General features: G+C 41.3%; 1 protein-coding gene across 2 annotated transcripts in view; it reads left to right on the top strand.

The window, feature by feature from the left end:
- The window catches only part of EXOC4 (exocyst complex component 4), a 369,665-nt gene that overhangs the window by 23,403 nt on the left and 319,102 nt on the right, over positions 1 to 27,160 (top strand). For both annotated transcript variants that reach the window (XM_083461060.1, XM_083461061.1), the window contains exons 3-4: positions 5,138 to 5,332; positions 25,774 to 25,958. In XM_083461060.1, coding sequence (XP_083317186.1) covers positions 5,138 to 5,332; positions 25,774 to 25,958 — 380 coding nt within the window. The remainder of the gene's footprint in view (positions 1 to 5,137; positions 5,333 to 25,773; positions 25,959 to 27,160) is intronic.

The raw sequence follows: 27,160 nt of genomic DNA, 5'->3' as shown, positions 1-27,160 counted from the left end.
TGTGATTCCTGCCAAAAATCAACAAATGTTGCAGAAAGCAGATGAATGGGTATATACAGGTGTGCAGAATGGAGTGAACCCTGTCTGGAAGCATAGGCATGCATGGTGGAGTACCTGGGTAGGTAAAGGCTGGGCTGAGCATATTATGCATAGAATGGAATGTCCTGCTTCCCAGGCAGAGTGGAGGGTTCCTTTCAAACTGGCAGTCTGTGAAGAGAAGGGCATCACTCCTCTGGAGACTGTGAATGGCAACCCTTTTGAACTTTCAAATTCATTTAGTATTTTCAAAGAGGAGTGAGGCTAGCCTGATCCCTTCCAAGGGTGGGAGTTCATTTCAGGGATTTATGTACAAAGCTCAGCTCTCTGTGAAGGCAGAGATCAATTACACGAAATTTGAAATAAACCATAGTCCAGGCTTACTCAATACAATTAAGCTCTGCACAGGTCAAAACCAAATGTATAGGCGTAGTGACCTTGAGATACCACCTTAAAATAACCACAGAGGATGAAGGACCTTTTGGTATTTACTGTTCCTGATTAGATTCAGTCAACATGTATTGAAGGAGCTTTCCTTTAACCTCTTGGGAAGTGACAGTCAGCATACTAGGTCTGATTTCTTTTTCTCCCTCCTTTTTCTTCCTGATTGCCCTGTTAAATTAGCAGTCTTACCGTTTTTGTGTCCCCTGTCTCGCCCTCACAGCTATAAGGTGACAGATTTTATAGACCTGGAGAGACTTCTTCCATCATAATATATACTTGATTCAGACTTTTTTTTGGTCTGCCTTTGTCCTTGGAGTGATTGGTTTGGGATTGAAAACAACTCTAATACAGCTTTTTCTTTCCTTTTGAATTTTCTTAGAATTGTACACTGCTTTATCACCCAAAGGTCATTGAGGCTTATTAATCTTTTCTTACATTATTAATTTGCTCATCAGGCTTGAGAGGTAGGTTAGTAGTTGTGTGTATGAGAGAGAGTTTCAAACCATGTCTCTAAGAGAGGTAGGTTCAAAGCATTCTCTAGTCTAGCGTCTAGGTTTTAGAACCAGGGTGGGGGGAAATGATCTGTGAACTGCTTTTTTCTGAGGGGACGCAGCTGTACACATATCCCTAAACATTTTGTGAATTTAAGTTTGGCGTCATTGAGGAGCAGTATTTCAATAGGAGTAGGAAAATGAGAGTACCTCTAAACATTTTTTTTAAAGCACTGGTTAAATAGTTCAAAATATTGTCGTACTTTACAGTGGTGCCCCGCAAGACGAATGCCTCGCAAGACGGAAAACTCGCTAGACGAAAGGGTTTTCCGTTTTTGAGCTGCTTCGCAAGACGAATTTCCCTATGGGCTTGCTTCGCAAGACGAAAACGTCTTGCAAGTTTGTTTCCTTTTTCTTAACACCGTTAATACAGTTGCGACTTGACTTCGAGGAGCAACTCATAGAACGCAGTGTACATAGTAGCCTTTTTTGAGGTTTTTAAAGACTTTGGTGATTTTTGAAGCTTTTCCAAAACTTCTTTTGCAGCCATTTGGTAAGTTAAGCTTTTAAAACTTTTTAGGGGGTTTTGGATTTTGGGTTGGGGTGTTTGGAATTCAAGGACTTGGTGTTGGGAAGGGGTTTGCAAGAATCTGGAAGCTTGTGTGTGTTTTTTCTGCATTTTTATGATTTTCTGTGACCATTGGGCCACTCTGCTGTGTTTTTTTTAAAAAAAATCTGGGTTTGAATTTTGAAATGCTCTTTACAGTATGTGTGACTTTAAAGAGCACTTAATAAACTCTTGTTGTACCAAATTTGGCTTTGTTTGGACTTTTTTTGACCATAGGAACGCATTAATTGATTTTCAATGCATTCCTATGGGAAACCGTGCTTCGCAAGACGAAAAATTCGCTAGACGAAAAAATTCGCGGAACGAATTAATTTCTTCTTGCGAGGCACCACTGTACTTTGCAAGTAAAACACCTGGCTTTCTTTTGAACAGAACTCAGCATTTTTTGCTTAGGGACATGATCCCTCAGATCACCAAAGGCAACATCTGAGAAAGCTTGTGTTCCTATTCAGAATTTTCTCTTACTAGCAACAAGGATGTAAATAGCACAACACTCAGTGGAGGCTGGGCTATTGGGGCATAGTTCTCTCAAGAAGAATGTCAAGCAATTTAAAAGAAAACATTTTCTCCAAAATCTCACAGCCACAAACTCTTTCCTACTCCACACACATTTTAATACTACATTTAACTCAGAGAAGCTCTGCAGACATTTTTGTCAACCTACTGGTCTGCACCACTTATACAGTTCTAATCCGAAAGTATAACTGTGACAAAGATGTCCTTCCCTGGTCAGAAAAAATGATGTGGAATTTGAGTGTTGGGATAGTTAGCTTTCCAGCCCTTGTTGTGAGGGTTCCCTCTCCCTCCTGTTGTTATGAGGGCAATTTCAGCCTCTGTAGGGCTAAGTAGGGCTGCTTGAAGAGCAGTCCTCCCTGCTTTCTGAGCATGCTCAGAGTTATTTCCTTGAAGACCATACCTCCAAACATATCAAAGCACATTCTTTGTAGCTAGCCAGAAGAAGGGTGTGATTGCTATTTTAAGCAGCTTGTTTTTGATTAATATTTGTTAAGAGAACAATGGTGGCTGCTTTTCCTAGTCCACTTGATATCCTTCCACACTTAACAAAAGGTTGGCCCCCACTGCTTTAAGCTTTCTTTCCATAAATGAAGCCACAGTTTGTACATCACTCAAAACATTCATTGCAGTTGTGGAATTGGCACCTGAGTCTTGATCGGCATCGGCTAAGGTGCAAAACTTTGAAGCCAGATTAGAAGAGAACTTCCTGAGCAGCTCTAAGGTTGATCTATGGACCTATTTTCCCATTATGTGTTAGTTTTGTGTGGGCATTTGGATTTAGCATTCTGTTACATGTATGGGGCTTGTATGAATGGTGCTATAGTGGCATCCAGGGGTAGGGAACCCGTGGTCCTCTGGATGTTGCTGGATTATAACACCCATCACCCCTGACCATTGGCCATGTTAGGAGGGGTTGGTGGGAATTGGAATCCAACAACATCTAGTGGGAGATTACTCACCCTTGCTGTAAAATCCAGTAGCTGGAATCCAAATAACTACTTCAGGAATGTTGAGTGGGATATGTGACTCCCAGTCCCAAATGCGCTTTAGATAACAGAGTCCTCTGGCTAACAACAATCTGGCTTTGCATGTTCCTGCAGTGTTAAAAGCAGCTGGCCATGTGGGATGGTTCACCTCTTGTGGGTATAAAACTAGTACTGTAGAGTAGTTCTCTGGAAGTAGTGTAGTTCTCTGGATCCTGGCCAATGCAAGGAAAAGCTCTGGCCTTTTGTTTTTATTGTTGGCCTTTTCCACTTAAAGCAAGCTACATTTTGCAGGCTTTCGTAGCAGCAGCAGTGTGGAGGTGTACGAGATCAGATTCCCTTAAAACACATATTTGTGCATTGACATGTCTCCATATTTGTGCTTCAACCTGTTTCATTTCCCGCCTACTGATAACAACCCCACTCAGGAGGTGTTGCTTGCTTGTCAGCCACCTGTTAAAGAGGGGGAAATCTGCATTCTGTGCAAGACCAGAAGGGGGAGAACTGAAGTTTCTGAGTTAGAAGGAATTGGACATAATCCAACAAAAGTTAGGGAAATCAATTCCATTGCTTTCAGCTGGGCTTAGTACTAATTCTTACTGAGCTATGTACGTTATGTTGCTGCTACTTAATTAATTTATAAGAACTCTGCTTCTGTTCTTAAGCAGCACATACACAACCAACCATCTTTGCTGTTCACTGCTGTTTGTAAGAAAAAAGTTTTTGTACCATGTTGGGGATATACCAATGTATAGCTGCTGCTTCCAGAGGTCAGTTGTCTGTATCTGTGTTTGGAGAGCAGGAATTTGCAGAGAGATGTCCAGTGTTTACTTGTATGTGTGTTTTAAATCCTTCCAATGAAAATCTGCTAAAGCATAAGCAAGAATGTGTCATAAATCTTTCTCTGTAGACTGGCTTTAGGGAGAAGGGTTGAGAGATCAGCATCTAAGGTTGAGAGTTTTAGCATGATGTTTTTTTAACTGTTTCATTCAGGTTTTTGTAATTCAGTTATGACCAGAAGCTTGCAGCCTCAGGCTATAAATTGATGTGTAGTTCATCACTTCTCCATCTCTACTCTTTTCTTATTTTGTTTGACCTCATTTTAGAAAGTAACTTTGTTTTTCGAAATGGAAGCCATCTCCATTTTTCTGAAGAACTATCTAGCTAAATTCCTACCCATTATTTCTTAAAATTTCCTTGGTCCTTGGTCTACTGCCTTCTCAGGTCACTCTGAGCTTCTGTTTTCCTAGACTCCCAGCTGCTTCAACTCCCCATTTCATCTGGACTTTGCCTGTCCTGCCTGTCTAGGACTGGAGGAACTTGGGCAATGATAACCAAAGGCTGTCTCGTCTCTCTGACGTAAGGGCAACTAAGCCAACCATTGGTTTCACCTTTCTCACCTAATCCATAATCACTGGCAGTTTTTAATCTGTTGCTACCTACCCTGAGCCTTCTTGGAACGGCAGGCTATAGATTTGAAAAAAGTATTGTGTGTGTGTGTTTTTGTATGTTTTTCCCTGTTAGTCTAGGTTGCAGCATATCGTGGTCTGGAGTGTGGAGGCTGATGTGTAGATAATTCTTATTTGTAGTGGCAAGTCAACCTTGATGGCCCTCATATACTTTACATGTGGGGCCTGAAAAATCATGTTGTAATGTGGAGTGCTCACGGCTAGCTTGATCTCTTTCCAGGATATTCCATTTCATTCACCCTCCTTCTTGGTTTTCTGTAGCGTGGACCACAAACTCAGTATTCCATGACCAATGGGCATGCTCAGTTACAGGGATGTTTTGGAGGATCTCCCCCCTGCTTGAGAGCTCCCCAATATATTTTTGTACCTTCGCAAACTTTGGGGTCCCTCCAAGCCTGCTCATACCTCCCTCTTGTGCACATGGTGGATCCTTTAGGGCTATATAAGGGCTGGACCGTAGAACCAAAATCTATTAACATATATTTTAGTACTATGATTTGACATGGGCAGGCTTGCTCTAACCAGAAGTCTGTTGATTCACTTGAGCTGCTGTGGTGTATTTTTTTCCAGGTCAAGGAGAATTTGCTTTCCTGCAAGATGCTTCTGCACTGCAAGCGGGATGAGCTGCGCAAGTTGTGGATTGAAGGCATTGAGCACAAGCACGTCTTGAATTTGTTGGATGAGATTGAGAACATCAAGCAAGTGCCCCAGAAGCTGCAGCAGTGCATGGCTAGCAAGCACTACCTCACGGCCACGGATATGCTGGTAAGAGGTGATAGCTGGTGCTTGACAGACAGCTGTCCGATAAGTGTCTGCTAGATTTGCTATCTGGGTCTGAGTAATTAGATCTGCCATTTACTCACCTACTGTATTGTTCTCTCTGCCTGTCTCATTTGCCCTCTTCTGTCACTCACTCCTTTTTTTATCTTCAGTCTATTAACCTCTTTGGTTGCTTTGAAAACTCTGCTGACTTTGACCCTGTGTCCTTAACCTTGATTCATGCCTTCTCAGCCCTTGGCTGCTGTTTCTGCTTTAAAAATTTCTGTCTCACTTGTGTCCATATTCCAGGTGTCACTCTAATAGACTATTACAGACTCTTCCATTTTGTTACCTCTCACTTTGCCATAATTGTAATTTCAGAATGACTCCTCTTCTGCAGTTGCAATGATCACATCTGCATTGTCCCTGCATTGTCCCTCCTGTTGCTTTCCTTGTTTGTCCCAAGATCCTCATTTGAACAGTATTTGCCTTTAACTCAGGATATATTTAGGCAACAGGCTTTCTGTAATTATGTTCCCTCAGTGATATCCTTAATGAGTATGGAAGAAGTCTAGTGTTATTGTAGAAAACTAGATTGTTGTGGTTGATGAGAAATCTGGTGCTTTCCATGGGCCATTGAGAAGTAAACCTTTTATTGATGATCCAGTTCCTCAGTTCTGCAGGTATCCTTGTGAAAAGGGGAAAAGTAGTAATTTGAGTGCACAAATGTTTGCTCCCCTCTTTACTCTATTTCTCCCTCTGTGTTCACATCTCCTGTTTTCTCCTTGCATGATGCTCCCTTCCTCTGCTAAATTAACTTGCCCTGTCCTCCTAATTTTGTTTTCAAAGCATTCAAAAGAATATGATGCTCAAAAGAATTAAACCTCTGGTTATCCCATATGTGTCAGTGCCTTATTAAAGATCATCTATCACTGCTGTTATGTGAATTTAAGTTGCACATGTCTGTTCAAAATTATGGCTGAAGAACTCCCAGCTTCCTGATAGAGAGCAGCAATAGCACTGTCAGCTTTTGACATATTGGAAAGCATCAGATAAATTATTTAATTTTGGGTTCTCCTTAAAAAACAGTTTTGAGGGTCATTCCAGCCATTTCATTTTGGAAATACTTTAAAAAATGTGCAGCTAATAATGCAATATGTGACTGCAACTGACACAGATTTGCAGACATTTGATCATAGTACACTGACCAGCGAACAGTGACTGGCTGAAGTCTTTGTTGAGGGTACCCTTGATGGCAAACCTGTGTAATATGTCATTAATTGACATCTTCAGTTTACTCATTATTAAATAACACTTTTAATTTCCAAAGTTCCTTTTCAAATGCTGCTGTTTCCCTTCAACTATGAAGCTATTAAGATGTTGTGTTGCATCTCACAGTGAGACTGCTTAGGTGGAATGCAGATCTTCCATGTTCAAGTCCTGCTCTTAGTCCACAGTCATTAACTATTATGTATTTCGTAGCTATATATCGCCTTACCCCACATGTGCCCACTTGGCCACTTTGTTCTGCATAATTGGCACTGCTACATGTGCCGCATAATAACAGCATTTGTAAGAACTCAATTGTTTAGTTACATTTTGGAACTCCCTGCCTATTCAGATCAAGCAGGCGTATTCACTGTTCTCTTTTTGGCACCTGCTAAAAACATTCTTGTTTAGACAAGCCTACCCAGATGCTGAGAAAGTTGAGGTAATTTTTAGTATGTTAACTTTTGTATGTTTTAAAGTACAGTTGTGATTCCTCCCCCTCAGGTTTATTGTTTTATCTTTTGGTAAACTCCTTCGAGGCTTTTTATAATCGGGTGGTGAATAAATTTTATGAAATTAAAAAAATAAATAGTTCAGTCAGTAGAGCGTGAGGCTCTTAATCTCAGGGTCGTGGATTCAAATTCCACGTTGGGCAAAAGACACCTGAATTGCAGGGGGTTGGACTAGATGGCCCTTGTGGTCCCTTCCAATTCCACAATTCTATGATTCTGTGAAAACTTCAGACTGGTTAATCTCTTGGTGCTATAGTGGACTGACTTCTCTGATTTGTGGAAATGCTCTTGCTCTCTACTGACTCAGCAGTGTAGGCTTGCAACCCCTTTTTTCTGATAGCACAGATAATTTTTGCTGCATCGGTGTGTTAAATGCCTCTAGAGTGGAGCTCCTTGGCGTCAGCCTTCTTTAGCCTAGCTCTGTCTCCACATTAGAAAGATGCGGTAATTGTGCTCTAGCTGTTGGGTAGTTCCATTCTCTTTCATTGTATGATCTGAGTGGTATATAAAATAATTATTAAACTGTCAGGGATGCATAATGTTTCTTGTCCTTCGTCCTCAAGGTAAACAGCTGTTGGCTTATCAAAAGCCTAAAATGATCCAACAAAGACACTGATCTCTCGTGTGTTGAAATGGGAGAGCTGATAAATATTGTTGCCTGTAGCTCTGTGATATGTGCAGTCTAAATTAGACCTTTGCAGTCATTGTGTGGGCTTGATGCAAGCGCATTAATGGCATAATTTCTGGTTGCTGCATCACATTTCTGCAGTCTGTTCTTTGTATTCCACTCACATTAATTGAAGTAATTTTGCCACTGAAGCGTGTTTCCAACCTCTGCATTTAAATTGAAATTTTAATTCCCTTATTGTTTGGCAAAGACGTCTGAAGATGGCTTGTTACAGGTTTCATTATCACTCAAAACACTCCAGCTGGTTCTAATGTACAATGATTAATTCTGGAAAGACTTATTAATGTAAGAAAGGCAACCTTTTCCCAGAAGCAGGAGCATAGCAGCAAAGGTATTTTGGTGACGGCTGGTGTTTATATGAAGCTAGATGAAGAAAAATATGTGTTTGCTGCTGGCTTGTGACGCCAGCTTAAAACTTATTGGGGTGATCTTTGCAGATTATCTGGGTACAGTTCTATACATTTATAAATGAATGGACCCAGCAAAAATAATTTTGGAATTTTGAATGCCCTGTAGTTAGGCTGGAAAATAAATCCTGAAAAGACAAACTTGCTAACTATGAAACGTCATGTTTATGCTGGCATGCGGGGACAGGGACTCCATCTTTTATTACCTCAAGGAGGAGCAGAAATTATTAAGTTAGGTTCCTGGTGAGTTGGATGTGAATGGGGAGGCTTACTTATTTTGTGTGCCCTACTCTCTGTTTGCACCCAATGTTCATGTGTGAGTGTGCATTCTTCTGCATATTGCTTGCATGAATCATCTTGGGCTGTTGTGTCTATAACGACTTATCCATAGTGCATTTCCTCCCTGTAACACCCGGTGGCCTAGGATGCATTGACAGGGGCCTGTCTCATTCCAGGGATTGTGTCGGGCTTTTTGTGCTGTATTTTGCCGCAGGGAAGCAAGAACAAAAAAGAATACTTGCTCAGGGCATGACTCTCAGCGGACTTGGAAGAGAAGAAAACATAAAGGCAGCTGGGGGTGGGGGAGAGGGATTACTGAGTAGGAAGTAGTGCTTCTGAAATGGGTTTGGGAGCTCTAGGGGAATAACAGATGGAATATGAATCAACAGTGTGATGCTTTGGATGAAAACCCAATCTTTTTTCCAGTTGCATCAATAGGAGTGATTTGTTTCCAAGCCAGTTTCTCACCCAACATCTTCAATCCGTAGTCAGTATGCATAATGAAGTACAGTGGTACCTCGGGTTAAGAACTTAATTCGTTCTGGAGGTCCATTCTTAACCTGAAACTGTTCTTAACCTGAGATACCACTTTAGCTAATGGGGCCGCCACACAATTTCTGTTCTCATCCTGAAGCAAAGTTCTTAATCCGAGGTACTATTTCTGGGCTAGCGGAGTCTGTAACCTGAAGCGTCTGTAACCCGAGGTACAGCAAGGGTAGTAAACATAGTGCCCTGCAGATGTTGTTGGACTCCAATTCCCAGCAGCACCAGCAGCATGACCAATGGTAAGGATTTGTAGTCCCAAAAGTATCCAGAGAGCACCATGTTTGCTCCCCCAGATATACAGGGAAATGTGTCATGCTCATGCATATGCCCTGCCCATTGTGTGCATAGCAATGTATTTCTCTGTATGCATATAACCAATGTGCATAATCTATATTTTGCAAAATTGGGAGGGGGATGGATAGCATGGTTGTATGATGTTTTAAACACAGAAGTTCTCCTGTACCACCATGTGTATAAAGTCTCCATAACTGGGTGGATCGGGCTAGAGACATCTAGGTGAGCTGGCTCCAGAACTTAGGAAGCTTTCATACTACTACCTTCCATCTGAACGACATTCTCTTTGAAATCCTGTTTTGTGCAGCATAGTTGTAGAATGATAATTGCTGATCTGAAAGGATTCCAAGAGCAGCCAAGGTGATTAAAGGTTCTGAATCTTGTGTGGAGTTGCTAATGTAATCAGGGCCCTGACTATATATAAAAATAAAAGATTTGGTGCTACATTTACCCAAGAGAAGCTAGGTTTGATGAACTGTAAAAACTAAGCAAGCCATCACATATTTTGCATAATTCTGCTGTTTTCGTTGAAGAGGGGCAAATAATCACTGCTGCATTTGGTTTTGAATGATTCTGGCTGGTTCCTCAGCCTTCCTGTGTTGACTGTCATTGTTGGGGCTTTTTTGCATCTGTACAAACAGCACATAGCTCTTTATTTCTGCATCTGAAGGTGAATAATAGCATTCCGAGTTCCCCCCTGAGTTAGATGTTTGCTTCTTGGACCAAAGCCTGCATTGCTGCCACCTTCTGTTCCGTTCTCAGAACTGAACAGGTGGAGCCATCAGTTTTCTATTGCGTTCGATTGGAATGTGTTCAGCCAAAGATAATTTGTTCAGAACGGGAGCCTTGTTTGCAGTCAAATTAGCTCATTTCCTATTGTTGTGCTGACACGGCAGGCCCTGAAGCATGGCAGTTTTTCCCACTGCACCTTTTTGTTGCTATATTTGAACCTTGGCTTCAGAGCCTACCTTATTAAGCTGCGAGATATTTCTACCAGTTTGGGTCAAGCAGAGTCTATTTGCTTGGTGCTGTGAAAAAGAAATTGGAAAGCGGCTGGATTGTCCATGAGCTTTCATCCATTCTTAATGGCAAAGGATTGTTTGTTTGGGCCTGCTGGGGTCAGAGACAAATGTTTTCAGGCAGTTCAGGAGCAGTCAGAAGAAAGTCAGTCCAGAATCAGTTGACATGATCTAAGATGGCCTGGTGGTCAGGTTCTAGTGCAGTCAGACAAGAGGGCAAGTCAACACAGAACAGCTGCTCTGACTGTTGAGCCAAGCCTAATCCTTTCTTTAGATAAGACTAGCCGGGCCCCTATTGGCTCCTCAAGTCACCTGAATTTGCTGAAAGCCTCCCTTGCTGCCACTGTTAGAAGGATGCTGTGGAGCAGTAAGGCTCAGGCCAGCCATTCCTTCCCTCCATGAGCTGTGAATTGTGCCTCTTGACACTCAAGTGGGGAATGGGTGCTAGGCCCAAATTTGACCCCTCCCTTGTTGAATGTGTTGGTTGTTCTGGCCAGAGTGATTGGAGTGGGATGATAGTACCTTGTTACCCTCAAGGGCTCTTATTGGCTGCCGTGGGCGCACACATGTGGGGAAGACAAGGTACATATTCACTGCTCCCCTCCCTGGTGCATAGAGACCCCCATCTGGTCTGTACTCCCCTCCTGTTTTCTGACTGCTGGTTTTCTCCAGCATCTCCTACTCCCACCAACTTCCAACCATAGCCCTCTCCTCACATTCCAGCATCTTAAAAAGCAGAGACATCACCTTGCCAACAAAGGTCCGTATAGTTAAAACCATGGTTTTCCCAGTAGTGATGTATGGAAGTGAGAGCTGGACCATAAAGAAGGCTGATCGCCAAAGAATGGATGCTTTTGAATTATGGTGCTGGAGGAGACTCTTGAGAGTCCCATGGACTGCAAGAAGACCAAACCTATCCATTCTTAAGGAAATCAGCCCTAAGTGCTCACTGGAAGGACAGATCGTGAAGCTGAGGCTCCAATACTTTGGCCACCTCATGAGAAGAGAAGACTCCCTGGAAAAGACCCTGAGGTTGGGAAAGATGGAGGGCACAAGGAGAAGGGGACAACAGAGGACGAGATGGTTGGACAGTGTTCTTGAAGCTACAAACATGAGCCTGACCAAACTATGGGAGGCAGTGGAAGACAGGAGTGCCTGGCGACTCTGGTCCATGGGGTCACGAAGAGTCGGACACGACTGAACGACTAAACAACACATTCCAAACCTCCCAATGATGAGGTGCAACATTAGATGAACCCTGTTTAACGAAGCAATCAGCACGGGGACATAGCCACTGCCACCTCCCACCTTCCTGCAATGAAAATAATATGAAAGTGGCATTTCTTTTAGCTGTTTGAAAAGAGATTGTAATGGATCTTAACAAGCACAGTGTGAGAGATATATGTAGTTGAAATAATAACCTGGGAGTGGACCTTTAACTCCTCTGCCTCTGCTGCTGTTTTAATGCAAGCGCCTCTTTACATAGGTTTCCTCAGTTTCCCCCTATATGCTGAATGGGGATAGTTCTTAATGAGACACTCTAAATGTTCAAATAACGAACAGCAAGCAACACTTTATGAGCATGTATATCTTTAAAGTGCTCAGCATTATACTCAGCCAGATTTTTCATTATTGCTTCTAATCCCATTTTCTGATCCTGTTCAAGTTTTGTTTTGTTAATTTCATCATCGAGATGTAAAGATATTTTGAAAGCAGGAGCACACAAGCAGAGAGAGGATTTCTTTCCCTTTGTAACATCTTATCGCCTTTTCTTCCTTTAATATACTTATCAATAACTTCATCTCTTTCCTTTTAATCTTGTAAATTCCATTATCTGAGGCATTTTGTTGCATTAAACCATTAGTGCCTCCCATTGCCTCATTTGCATTGACACGTGCTTGACCTCGGCCCCTCTCCTCTTTTCGTTAATGCATCAACAAGCACTGATATCTCTCTGGAGCATTATCATTTGGCTGTTAGCTCAACTAATAACAACCATTCATTTAAGCTGATGGAGGTTTATTAAATAAAAATGGGCGGTAATGAAGGTGGTGGAGGAGCAATAGCTAGCATCCTCATTTTTTATAGTGAGGGCATTCAGTCTCTCCATAAAGTGTGCTGGGTTTGGTGGAGGCGTCTTGGCGTTCAAAGGCAGGTGTTATTGGGGTCTGGGACAAGATCAAGATTAATTAACTTGTCACAGAGCTACTCCCCCCAGCAGCAATTTTGCATCTAGTTCTTCCTGTGAGGTTTTATAAGGAAGACAGGTGTCAGTAGTCTGTTTCCTGCTCATCTACCCTCCAGCAGAAGCCACCATTGATAGAGAGGGGCAGAAAATAAAGTTGTGATGTTACGACCCTGAGGCCAGGCTTCTTTTCTTCAAGGGTTGACGCTAGACATATGAAGTGGGAGAAGGAATTTCTTCCGGGGCAGCCACAGGAATACATAACCAACCAGAAGAGGAGTCCATGGTGTTAGTATCTCTCCAGCTTGAGGACTTTGCATTACTCTCCTCTGACTCAGAGGTCTCCACCCCAGAAGTTCTAGTGGAATCATGATCTCCCTTGCTCTGTCAGCTGACAACTGCTAAAGTGGCCTGGGCCCCTTTAAATGAAGAGGCTGGTCATACCAAAGGCAGAACTTTGGATATAGCAAAAGCCCCTCTCTCGTCACACCATGCCACAGACCTAGAATGGTGCTGGAGGGGGGGGGGGCTTGCTCTGGCATAGTACAGCTGGGGTACTCCTGATTCAGGTGGAGATCCGCTGGATCCTAAATCTCATCTCAGGGGATCTTACCTTAGGATTGTGCCGCAGGTATTCTTCAGACCAATATGAAAAAACGTTGTGCAATGTTTCCTAAATGTGGATTGTTCAGAAGCTAGCTTCCTTTGGCTGTTGTTGTATTTCAGATGCTGGAGAGGATTGGCTATCATAGCACTGAAGCTTTCCTAACAGACTGGATGGTTCATCACTGCTGATGACTTGCATTTTAGTTGAGCTGGAAGATGTCAGATTGCTAGCCAGCATCATCCATAAGAATTTTTTTTAATGAAAAGCCACCTTCTGCCACAGGGACTTCTGAGAGATTTTATTATGAGGTTAATTTGTTAAGGCTTCTGTTATGAGACATCTTCACATTTGTAACTACTTCAATTTCTCCTAGAGTGCAGCCGAAAAAGAACATTTTCTAGAACTCTGATATTATTTTGATTGTTTCTCAAGCTCTGATTTACGGGCTTATAATTTAGTCCCCAGTAAACTAATGAAACTCTTACAAAGGAACAGGAAATGCTCATGATCTTGGGGATAATGGAGCAACAAAGTACAAAATTCTGCCAGAGAAACTAGATTGCATTTCTAAATGTAAAGTTGCACAGTTTTTATAACCCCCAGAGGGACCAGGAGAAATAGTAAGAGTTGGATTAAAAACATGTATAGAATCGCAGTTGGAAGGAGGATTCTGTGGGTCATCTATTCCAGCCCCCTGCCATAAAACAGGGTCACCCCACCCCAATGCACTGCAGATAGTTTCTTGTGCAAACGCCTGGTTTTAATCTTTTCTTACAGTAAGGAATAATTTATCATTAGATGAGCAAATATTTCATTACCTCATCACCCTAATGAAGCATTATGTTTTCTTCCAGTGCTGATCTACTCTTATGGTAATGAAGAAATTCCTAAAGTTTAGCACATTTCCAGAACTTCCGGTTAGCGCCATCGTCTAATGGCGGGTTTCCCTCGGTGCTCCTGAGGGAGATCTGCTTCGCGGGTTCGGGTCTCGCAGCTACGGCGAAGCGGGGACCCCTAAGAATTACAGGCACGAAGCCTGTGAACCGGAGACTCGGCGGGCACCTTTGCGCCCCCCCGAAGTTGCGAAAGAGCCTTTTTAAAGGCTCCGGAGCGGCAGCGGGTGTGTGGCGCGGTGCTGAGAGTCGCTTGTACCCAGCCTGCGAAGTGAAGCCGCGTCGCCATTGACGGAGAGCGCTGACTTCTTCCTTCAATTTGGATCTAAAAGAGACTACTATCCGTGAGTAGGAGAAGGACAATATAATTTGAATTCGGAGCTAAATAATTGAATTCGGACACTGAGACGGGAAAGGATTAAAAGGAAGTCTGCCTTCCCGCTCTGCAGCAAGATCAAAGCAGAGGACTATTAAGCTTTAACTTTGAAGTTGTTTTCTTTTTTTTTTTTGGAATAAGAGATCCACCGTGTTAGAGACTGAGACCTTCCCCCCACGGGCAGGAGTGGGGGGAAAGAAAGACATTGAGTTGGAATCCTGCCTGTTTGTTAAAACTATTGACAATATATTGCAGTATCTTGACTCCGGAACGGACTGCCGGAGAAAGAAAGCCGGCTGTGAACTGTGGCAACAAAGTATTGAGGTGTTTCAAATTGAGAGACATTCTTTAAGTACGAAGATACACTTTCTCTGGAATTGTGAGGATTAAGTGGACTTTGTTTCAATCCGGTGAAACTAACATTGTGGTCCTTTGCAAAGACTTGGAAACTTGTGGGACTTTTCTTTTTAAAAGAAAATCCTCCATATTAGAACTGCACGGACAGTAATAGATATTTTCGCCCCCTGGAGGAGATTTGGTTGGTTTCAGCAACAAGTGAAGTTTAGTCTGCTGAATTACTGGGAAAGAGAATTCGGACTGTGGGAATGACCTTGGCTCTAAGATAGTGGTATGGCAAATGAGCAAGACAAAGGAGAGCCACAGGAGAAAACTCTGAGATCTGGCAGACAATACAAAATAGACACATTTATGAAAAGAAGGGCTTCTGCATCTGGGCCATCTGGAGCAAGTGCTAACCCACAGGAAAAGACAAAAGTCATGTCTGAAGAAGCACTTTCGAAAGCACTGAGTAAAATCAATGAATCTTTGGACCAGTTAAAAAAGCAAGGAGCGGAAACAAGTAAACAAGTTGCTGAAACAAATAAGACTGTTGCTGAGATATCAGGGAAAATAGACTTAAATACTAAAAGTATAATTGATTTGGGAAATAAAGTTAACACCAACACAGAATCAATTGGGAAATTACTTGAGGAAGCATCAACTACTCGAAAGATTGCTGAAGAGGCCAAAGAAATTGCAACGGCTACTGACGAAAAATTTTCCCCGGTGTTTAGGAAATTGGGAGAACATGATTTGGCATTGTCCATGATTGAAATGCAGAGGAAGGAGAGGAATCTTAGGATCCGGGCAATACCTGAGAGTGAAGGAGATAACTTAGTGGAATTTCTAACAAAAGAGTTCTCCGATTTCTGGAAACAGGAACTGGAACAAGAAGAATTTAAGATAGAGAGTGCATTCAGATTGGGTGCAAGACAAAGAAAGAACAAAGTAAGAGACTGTCTGGTAACGCTAAGATCTAGAGAAGAGAGAGATAAAATTTTGAATTTGCACTACCAAAGAACCTTGCGAATTGAAGATTCCTTTGTGGAAATTTTTAAAGATATCCCTAAACATATTCTGGATGCAAGAAGTCAATACAAAGATTTAGTGATACTACTGAAAAAGAACAGCGTGCCCTTCAGGTGGGAATACCCTCAAGGCCTTTCCTTTAAGTACAAAGGGAAAAAAAGGAAAATAAAGACTGTAGAGGAGAAAGATAAATTTCTAGAGCAACACGAAGAGGATCTCTATAAAGGGGCGGAATCAGGACAAGACTACTCAGGAGGAGGAATTTTGGACAAAGGCAAGCCACGGTTGAGAGGGACACCACCAACAGAGGAAGAAGAGCGACTTGGGGCAGTAGGAGGAGAAGATAAATAATCCCATCATGGCATTGCGACTGTTAAGCTGGAATTGTAACGGTTTGAACATCCCCCGGAAAAGAAAAAGTGTCTTCCACATTTTGAAAAAAGAACAATTGGACTTGATATGTTTACAGGAGACACATGTGACGAGGTCACACAGGAAATTACTTATAAATAAAAGACTGGGTCAAGAATTTATCTCCTCAGATAAGGTAAAGAAGAGAGGAGTGGTGATTTATGTAAAGGAAAAATGGCAACCGAAATTGATTTTTAAAGATGACCACGGAAGATATATAGCTGTTGAAATTCAAGTTCAAGGAGAAAAATTTTTGATTGTGGGAATCTATGCACCAAATGAGGGGAAAGTGGAATTCTTTAAGACACTTCATGAGGCTTTGATGGACTTTATGGACTTAAATTTAATTTTGATGGGAGACATGAATGGAGTTGTTTCAACCAATATGGACAAATCTCAAAGACAGATAGTTACTAAAGAGGGAAGACTACCAAAAATCTTTTTTGAAATGACTGACAATATGGATTTAGTGGACATTTGGAGGATAAAACACCCACTTGAAAGAGAGGGAACCTTCTTTTCGGAAGCTAAAATGACCTGGACACGAATTGACCAAATTTGGATAACTAGAGGAACGGCGCCAAGGATAAAAAAAGTGGAAATCTGCCCAAAAACTTGTTCCGACCATAACGCGGTAAAGATGGTAATGAACTTAACAACAACTGGTACCTTCAGATGGAGGATGAATGACACTTTGTTTAGGGATGAGGAATTTTGTAAGAAGGCTATGAAAACTTTGAAGGACTATTTTGAAATTAACATGAGGACCAATGTAGAAAAAAGAATAATCTGGGACGCAAGTAAAGCAGTCATGAGAGGATTTTTGATACAACAGAATGTAATTAAAAAGAAAAGCCAGAATGAGAGGAAAGAAAGAATCCTGGAAAAAATAAGAGATGGAGAAAAGAAATTAAGATCAAAACCAAAATCACAGGATATTTTGAAAGAAATTAAATTATATCAGACACAATATATGGAGATGACAAATCAAGAAATAGAATGGAAAATTAAGCAAATGAGACAAAAGACTTTTGAATCAGCGGATAAATGTGGGAAACTGCTGGCTTGGCAAATAAAGAAGAGACAAAAACTAAATACAGTTACACATCTAGAAGTGGAAGGAAGGATCATCTATAAACCAACAGAAATTAGAGATTGCTTCCAGAGATATTTTAGTCAACTGTATAAACAAGGTCCTCAGAGTGATGCAGAAATAGAACTGTTTTTGGAAAAAAACGGACTGAGAAAGATTTCAAAGGAAAACAAAGAAATCCTGAATCACAGAATAACAGAACAAGAAATAGAAGGTGCCATTCAAAAGATGACATTGGGTAAATCTCCAGGACCGGACGGGCTTACTTCCAGATATTATAAGACTCTGAAGGAGGGATTAATACAGCCTTTGATGGAAGTTTGTAATGAGATTTTGGAGGGAAAAAAGGCACCTGACACGTGGAAAGAGGCATTCATCACACTTATACCAAAGACAGAGACGGAAAAGACTCAACTTAAAAACTACCGCCCTATTTCCCTACTAAATGTGGATTACAAAATTTTTGCAGACATTTTAGCAAAAAGGTTGAAAATAGTTTTGATGGAGGAGATTCATAGAGATCAGGCAGGCTTTCTACCGAGAAGACACTTATCAGACAATGTAAGGAACATAGTAGATATCTTGGAAATGCTAGAACTGAACATTAATACTAAAGCAGTCCTGATATTTGTGGATGCTGAGAAAGCCTTTGATAATATATCTTGGGATTTCATGATGAAGAATCTCCGGGGGATGGGGGTAGGTCAAGGGTTTCAAAACGGTATAGGTGCGATATATTCTGAACAAAAAGCAAAACTTATTGTAAATAACGTGGTTACAGATGAACTAAAGATAGAAAAAGGGACACGTCAGGGGTGCCCAATCTCTCCATTGCTTTTTATATCGGTCCTGGAGGTGCTGTTGAACATGATTAGGAAGGACCAATTGGTCAAAGGTGTACAGGTCGGAGCGAAACATTATAAACTGAAAGCATTTGCAGATGATCTAGTACTTACTTTACAAGAGCCTGAATCTAGTACAAAAAGAGTTTTAGAGCTAATTCAAGACTTTGGTCAGGTTGCAGGATTTAAGCTGAATAAATCAAAAACGAAAGTATTGGGAAAAAATCTAACATCATTGGAAAAAGAAAGGTTCCAGAATGAGACAGGGTTAACTGTGGTTAAGAAAGTGAAATATTTGGGTGTTAACATGACTTCAAGAAATTTGAATTTGTCTAAAGATAATTATGATAAATGTTGGAATGAAATCAAGAAAGATTTAGAAATTTGGTCAAATATGAAGCTTTCCTTGTTGGGTCGAATAGCAGTTATAAAGATGAATGTGTTACCTAGAATGTTGTTTTTGTTTCAAACTTTGCAAATATTGGACAAGATGGATTGTTTCAAGAAGTGGCAGAAAGATATTGCTAAATTTGTCTGGCAGGGCAAAAAGCCAAGAATAAAATTTAAGATACTAACTGATATAAAAAAAAGGGGCGGATTTGCCCTGCCAGACTTAAAACTTTACTATGAATCAGCAGCTCTTTGCTGGTTGAAAGAATGGCTCCTTCTTGAGAATACGGACATTCTGGATTTGGAAGGGTACAACAATAGGTATGGGTGGCATGCATATCTTTGGTACGACAAGGTTAAAGCGCATAAAGGGTTTAAAAACCACATTGTCAGGAAAGCACTATACAATGTTTGGACTAGATATAAAGATTTATTGGAAAGTAAAACTCCAAGGTGGCTGTCACCGGTGGAGGCAAAGGCTTTTAAAAAAGTTAATATGGAGGCCAAATGGCCAAGATATGGAGAAATTTTGGAACAAGAAGGAGATAGATGGAAATTGCAAAGTTTTGAAAAACTAAAAGAGAAAGTGAGAGATTGGCTTCAGTATTGTCAAATAATGGAAGTGTTTAAAACAGATAGAAAAATTGGCTTCCAGGTGGAAAAATCAAAATTAGAGACAGAGTTGTTAGAACCCAGCACTAAGAATTTGTCAAGAATGTATAGCTTGCTGTTGGAATGGAATACACAAGATGAAGTGGTTAAGTCTGCAATGATTAAATGGGCACAGGATATTGGTCACAATATTTTGTTTGCTGACTGGGAAAGGTTGTGGACCACAGGTATGAAATTCACGGCGTGTAATGCCTTAAGAGAGAACATTATGAAAATGATATACAGGTGGTACATGACCCCAGTCAAGCTTGCAAAAATTTATCACTTGCCTGACAATAAATGTTGGAAATGTAAGGAAATTGAAGGAACATTCTTTCACCTTTGGTGGACGTGCCCAAAGATTAAGGCTTTCTGGGAAATGATCTATAATGAATTGAAAAAGGTACTTAGGTACACTTTCCTTAAAAAGCCAGAGGCCTTCCTCCTGGGCATTGTCGGCCAATTGGTGTTAAAGAAGGACAGAACTTTTTTCATGTATGCTACAACAGCAGCAAGAATACTCATCGCAAAGTACTGGAAGACGCAAGAATTACCCACCGTGGAAGAATGGCAACTGAAGGTGATAGACTATATGGGACTGGCGGAAATGACGAGCAGAATCCGTGACCAGGGAAGAGATACAGCACAGGAAGACTGGAAGAAATTTAAAGAGTATTTAAAGAAATATTGTAAAATTAATGAAGGTTAGGAAAATGCTGGATTGGTTATTAAGGGGTTAAAAGCGGCAAGGGATAATTAGAAGAAAACAATTTTCTTTTTTTTTAAAAAAAGAAAAAAAATTAAGTTAAAACAAGGGCAAGGATTTGCTGACAATTGAATTTGAAATTGGAATACAGAAAGGGAAGGTACGAGGAAGTCGTGAAAGTAAGTTAAAAGAAAGTAAACTCTGGAGTTATACATGTTTGTTTTTCTTTTTTTTTCTTTTTATTTATATATGTGTGTATTTGTTAGTATGTTATTGTTATGGTATTGTTACTGTTGTTGTTATTGTATTGTGGTGACTTGTTAAAACTTCATTAAAAATTTAATTAAAAAAAAAAAAAAGTTTAGCACATTTCCAGATGTATATTTTTGTGTGCGGTGACTTTTCGGCTATTCTTCCTTCCCGCTTTCCCCCTCTCAACGTCATGCTATAGTTACAAAATTCCCTTATACCTGCTCTTCTCTGCGTAAACCATTCTCACTGTTGGTGCATTCCCACCGCATTCGTGTCCCATTGCCTTGCATGCTCACTTGTTAAGCTTCTGCACAGTTCACGAAAATGGTATGACACACGAGCAATTAAGCCAATGGCTAGGATAATCTTACTTCAATTTGGTAAAGCCTGAGCTCTTATAGTCAACTGCTGAAGTATGTGTTTACTTCATTTCTACAACCTCTTAATATGAGTTTATTATTTATGAATGTTTATATGTACTAAGAGCATATACCCTGTTGCCACTTCTCAGGATGCTGATGGTCTCCTGAGCAGCAACTAGTTTTGCAGGGGAACTACTTCAAAGAGGGTGTGGAAGGGACCTGTGAGCACAGCCACAATTTTTTCATCCACAATTTATTCTGCACCATTTATTCTACTCCTTCTGCTTCGATGTTGGAAACTTGGGGAAGACAGCTGTATTTGATCCTAAGACCTCCAATGGCTGATCCATAATGTATTATGCCCATGCAAGCAAACATAATGATAAAGTAATATTTTTGCTGGAGCTGCATTGGCTCAGTCAAATCGCAGTTTTAGGTCTGGCCTGCTGCCCAAAGTGATGAGGATCTTGTTAGTTCTTCCTAACCTTCATGAATGTTTCAACTGACGTGTTCTGGAGCAAAGTAGTATTAGTTGTTCAGTAGTGTTACTTTGATATCTCTCAGTAAAAGTACTTGCCCTGTGGGATGCACTTGCGGCATTGGGATTATTCACTTCGAAAACACTGGAAAAAATAATGCCCTTGACTCCATTTAATATTAATATATTGTACCCCAAAAAAGACTTTTGTTGAATTGTGGAAGGTAGTTTTTGCTAAGTTCTGCATATCTGTAAGGTTCTTTTAACATTGACTCTTGCAATGGTTCTGGATTTTCAGGAGAGGAGGATTGTTAGGAAGACTGTCTTCCTTTCGATTTTGAGCTGTGGGAAATATTCTACCCCTTCTCTTTCTTCTGGAGCGGGGATATATGACATCTGTGAAGCGGTTCAGCAGAAACAGTAATCTGAATGTGGTCTGTAAGGTTGTTAGTACCTGCCAATTGGAACCAGAAATTTTAGCAGTCTTCTGTCTTAACTGCACTACTTTTTCCACTTAACAGAAAAACCCACCCTCTATTTTCTACCCAGGATAGAATCTTATCCACCCTTGTTCATTGGATCTTCAAAGTAAAAGTGATTTCTTGTTGACCAACTGTAGCAATGCGGTGGTTAGTACCTTTAAAAATAATTGGATTGTGTTTGTTTTTCTGTTGCCTAAGCAACAGGTTCTACTGCACTTAATGTTTTTTCCCCCTCTACTGGACCTTTCCTGTCTACTCACCTGCTCCTGCTCCCTTCTATCCATCCTGATTTCTCCACCATTCCATTTGCTTTTCTCCCATATCCAACTGATCTCTTGATGCACTCTGAATATTGTTCATATCTTTTTCCTTGGATTTTCTGCACCTAGCCTTCATGGCAAACGATGGCCTTCCCCAACCCAGTGCCCTCCAAATGTTTTGGGCTACAACCCCCAAAAGCCCAGCAGTAGTTGTAGTCCCAAACAACTGAAGGGCACCAGGCTGGGGAAGGCTAATGTCAATCTTTCCTGTTGACATTGTGCCCTTGGTTTTTGGTATATGCAGCAGCATCAAACACTTCCTAAAATGGTGTGGGGGGGACGACGACACATGCTCTTGTTGCTAATCCTTATACTTCCTTCCAGGACTGAAAGTGTCTTATCTTGAGATTGGGAAGGCAAAGTTCAAGAAATGGAAACTCAGCATTCTGTAGACTTCTAACTCAGTGACTAGTTAAGCAAAATGTCCAGACATTCAGTGAAGCAGCTGGGCTACTGCCAAACAGAAGCATTCCCTTGACAGCTGATGCATGGCTTCACTGCTCCGGAACAGCCTGTGTCTCAACTAATTCACAGGATGAATAGAACAATTTGGTACTCTGGGTACAAGAATGGGGTATCCTGAGAGCAATCTTGATGGAATTTGGTCAATGTGTCTCCATGTTTGCACAGCAGATTACTCTCAGCCAACTGGCTCTTTAACACTTGCCATTCTGTGCGGGGGGGGGGGGGAATACTTGTGTCCAGGACATTATTTTTTGGTCAAGAATCTGCTGCATTTGTTATCCCTACACCATTACAAGTGGGCATGTAACTGAATGCATGTGCCAAATGATTTTGCACTGGGGAGAGGCAATTAAAGTGTATGCACTGACAGTAATGGAAGATTATGCTCCATTCTGCTATCAGAGCTACTCTTGATTGCCCAAAGGTCAGTTCTGATAGAAGCTCCTATAATGTTAATTCCTGGTGCCCATCTGTGAACTTTGAAGCGCTATTCTAATATGGACACCTGCTGCGAAGGGTAAACGAGTTGAGCATGTGAATCCTTTGTCTAAGTTCTCAGGATAGGATAAATAATCCAGATAAAATCTTTCAAGATATTTAGGAACAACTTCACATGGCTGCAGACCAGTTGGATATGTTGCACTGGACCCTGGGGGAATCAGTACCCAAAGTGGCATGTTGAGCTGATTTTTTAATTTTGATAAACCCATAAATAAACACAAGTACCCATGCCTTCATCATGTGATAATTGGGAAGAACAAGGTTACGAGGCCATTTTATACCTTATGACATTTGTGGAAATGTTGAGTGGAGGTATTATAGCAGCTCCAAAACAGCTATATTTAAAAGTGGATCTAAATTATTCCACTTCAGTGTGATGATCTGAGTTCCCGAAGTGGGCTTGGCTTCCTTTTCTGGCTATCCATGTTTTCTCAAGAGAATTGTTTTGCTTTAAACATAAGTGTCTTGGTAATGGGCAGTAATGAAGAATGAAATATGTGGCTGGGGGAAGAAAGGATGTTTAAATGGGGTTTGCTGAAGTGTAGCTTTGATACTTAAGAAGCCTTCTAAGCCTGTGTAACATTGCACCTTGACTGTTTACCTCGAGAATTCAATCACTTTAAAAGCGGCATTTCCAAGGCCATAACTCCCCAGCATGTGTCTCAACAAATATGAAGTGTCACATAGGCAATTTTTTAAGAAAAAAGATGGCTGCGTTTTTCACCAAAGGGAGAAAATTAAAGCTCCATTGGCATCTCCCCCACCCTATTTTAATACTACAGTAAATGATTGACACTTCTGTTTGCTTTTTATCAAGGCTTGCCTGAGAGCTTTATGTTGATATAATAGTTTATTCTTTGTGTATCGTCATTCTTTTCAAAACAGGAAAAGCAAGTGAAAAATGGGGCGTTGGCATTAAATAGCACTTTTGAGAGAGACCACGAGAGCCTCACCTGCCTTTTAAACTGATTTTCCATATTCCTTTTGATCCTCCAAATCAGGGCCACTAAGAAAAAGTTCAGGCACTGTAGTAACCCATTCCCAGCCAGAATGTCCAAGAAGGCCATCCTGACTGGGGAAGCTTTGCATTGGTATCTGTGGCCAAACAGAAGGCTGGACTTAATGTCGTTGGAACCTTAATAAGGCCTTGTAGATCAGACTTCATAGGATGAAAGAGCCTCTGGTATCCTTGAACTCCTGGATGATGCTACAATTAATTAGTTTGAATAGGACTTGAATCAGAATCTGTGTTACAATAATGAATTGTCTCTGAGCATGTGCGGATGCTCACATTTCCTTTCCAAATGAGTAATCACAGCCAGCCCCAACACCTCTGAAATTAGTGAGCAAAATTTTTTGTCAAGAAGGTCACAGCTTAGAGGTAGACTTGACAGTTCTTTTAAAAAAGAAGAAATGAGTCTCTAGACTACAGTCTATGTTTTGGTAAATGCTTCCAAATTCAGGTTTTGGTGTCTGTCTCCATTATTGTCTTACCGTTGATGCTCGGTGAACTTAAAACCTGTGTGTCAAAACAAAGCTCATTTCTCATACTAACGATGCCTTGGATTTTTAAATGAAATATTGTTTAATTTGCTTCAAGCTATTTATGCTCTCTGCTTACCTCTTGCAGTTCTTAAGATGTGAGCGCTGAATTCCTGCAAAACGAGGTTTTCTTTTTTGTTGCCGGTCACCTTTGTTTTAATTGCTTCGTGATGAAGTATTTCCAGTGCTGCAGGGGAATCATGAACTGATAAAATTAAACAGAACTGCTGGAGCATTTATCAGCCATTGGTTTTATTAAACCATGTCTCATAGAAGGGCACCTTAAACATTGTGTCAAATGTACATTTGCAGTGTAATTGTAGTCACTGGTTTGGCCCTTCTCTGGGCTTGAGATTTCTGTTTACTTCCAAGGTGTGTGTAGAAATTCCTATAGATTGTAGTTGGTGAGCAAATCTCTTTTGCGTCTTGATGTCTTTGATTGCCATGCAGCAATGGCAAAAATAGGTCTAGAGCAGGAGTGGCTACTACAGGTGCTCTTGGACTGCCGTTCCCATCAGCTGCAGCCAGCACAGCCATTGGTCAGGATGATAAGAGTTGTGATTCTTGAACATCTGGCAGGCCACATGTAGCTGCTCTTGGTGTAGAAGTTAAGAGCAAGCCTACACTGGGGGAGGAACCTTTTATCCCAGCAGGCTTGATCTTTACCTCCCCAACACAGGACCAACCATTTATCAATCATCTGATATCATGATGATGTAAGATGAATGTTAGGTGGGCCGTTACACCTGTCCTTCAGAATTAACCTATGGGGATAGGGGGAGGGGTCTGCTTCACCAGTGTATTCGCCTCTGCTTATCAGGGATATGAGCAGGCCTTACCCCTCTGTCGTGAGTCCTGTGGAGGTGTTGTGGAGAGGGTGCTTGGATATTGAGGAAGAGAGGATGGAGATTGGGAAGCTGGAGGTAGAAGACCCTGGAGAGGGTCCTAGTGGGCTGGAGGATAAGGATCGGGGATCCCAGGAAGAGACTCTGAGGTCTGAGTATAGTTTTGAGTTGGAGGAGGAGATCCAGGTTAAGTCCTGTTGCTTTGGCTGTGTGCCAGTTCTTGGTGGGGCAGGCTTAGCCATTGTAGAATTGCATCCATCAGTTGGTGTCACCCAGTGATGACAGTTGATTGGCAGGTGGGAAAATGGCCTTATGGGCCATCTTGGACCCCCATGGGGACCCCATGGGGTCCAAGATTATATTGCAGGCTGGTGGTTCCCCAACACTGTCTTACAATGACAAGCAAATAAGTATATTGTCAAAGTGCACCATTCCCATCAAACCTTGACTTAACTCCTTGCCGCTTACTGAAATTAAGGCTAAGTATCTGTACTTGAACATCCATTTGTTGTTCCTTGGGACAGGGTCCTGCATTTTTGCTTGTTTCTCTTTAAAATATAATTATTAATGTTGGCATAATAATTTGACCAAAGGAGAAACTTGGAACACTGGGTACTGAGAATTCTGAGTAGTAGTTAAAATATATCATGGATTCTCTTCACAGGTTTCAGCAGTGGATTCCCTGGAGGGACCCCTCCTTCAGGTGGAAGGACTTAGCGATCTGAGACTGGAGCTTCACAGTAAGAAGATGAATATGCACTTGGTGCTAATAGATGAACTGCACCGCCATCTTTACATTAAATCCACCAATAGGGTTGGACAACGGAACAAAGAAAAATGGACAAAAAGGTTAGTCCGTTCTGATGCAGTAGAGAAGGCTTTGGTCTTGGATTTTGTTTGGAAAAGAGCTGTCTAGACTAAGTCAAACCTGAATAAATATTCAGTTGCTCAGAGAGAAACATGAGCTTGCTGCAGCTTTCAAGAGGCAATGTAGAAAAGCATTTTTATGGCTGGCCAAGTGCTCTAGGACCATTTTAAGCTGTAAGATATTTGAAGATGACTTAATACCAAACTGACACACTGGTCCATCTAGCCTAGTCCTGTCTATGAAAACCAGCAGAGGACTTCCAGGGTCTGGGGCAAACTTACTTTCTCATCCTTCTATTTGAGATGTCAGGGAATGAAGCTGGGACCTTATGATTGACTGGTTATTTAATTTCTATACCTCTTAATATACTAAGAATATATCTAAGAGGTGTACACAAAACTGAAGAAACAACAGACAGCTTAAACAAAATATTACAAAAATACAGTTACATATAAAAAATACACATTAGTACAAAGTTGCTAATATATGTATAAATCAACATCAATTCATTTTCCTCCTGACACACTCTCCCTCTCAGCCTCTGGGTTCTCACCCAGGGTCCATCAAACTCTCAGCTCACTCACAAAAGTCTCACAGTGAGAAGACATCCTGGAAACAGTGTACATCACCCTAGTCTCTCACTCTAGACTTGCTTTTTATGGGCTGGCTCAAGGTGGATGGTACTGCCTCAGGCTCCCCACAGCTGTGTTCCATTCAGCTGCATCCTCTCCTCACCCAGTTCCAGGTACAGCAGGTTTGCTGAGTTTTCCAGGGGGTCCAAAGGATGGGAAGAGGGGCCCCCCCTCCACTCACAGCTCTTTCTTTACCCTCTATCCTCTCCTCCTCCCCCAGCTGCTTTGCCACTGAGCTTCTTCTCTTTACTGTTTTTAGTATCTATTCTATGATTATAAGATCAGCTATCTAGTTCAGCATCCTGTTCTCACAGTGATCAGCCAGATGCCTGTGGGAAGCCTGCAAACTGGTCATGAGCACAGTAGCTTTCTGCCAATCTGCAATTCCCAGCGACTGGTATTGAAACGCATAACGCCTCTGACCGTGGAGGTAGAACAATAGCCACTAGTGACTAGTAGCTTTGATAGCCTTGTTAATATAGACAGTGCAGAACTGGACAATTTTCACTGAAAGAAAGCTTCAAAGTGAGAGCCCCCCTCCATATTTTAAT

This window comes from Podarcis liolepis (genome assembly GCF_965112155.1).
Source record: "Podarcis liolepis genome assembly, chromosome: 10".
Taxonomy (NCBI): Eukaryota; Metazoa; Chordata; class Lepidosauria; order Squamata; family Lacertidae; genus Podarcis; species Podarcis liolepis.
Note: the sequence above shows the minus strand (reverse complement) of the source record. Positions and strands in the feature narration are given on the sequence as shown.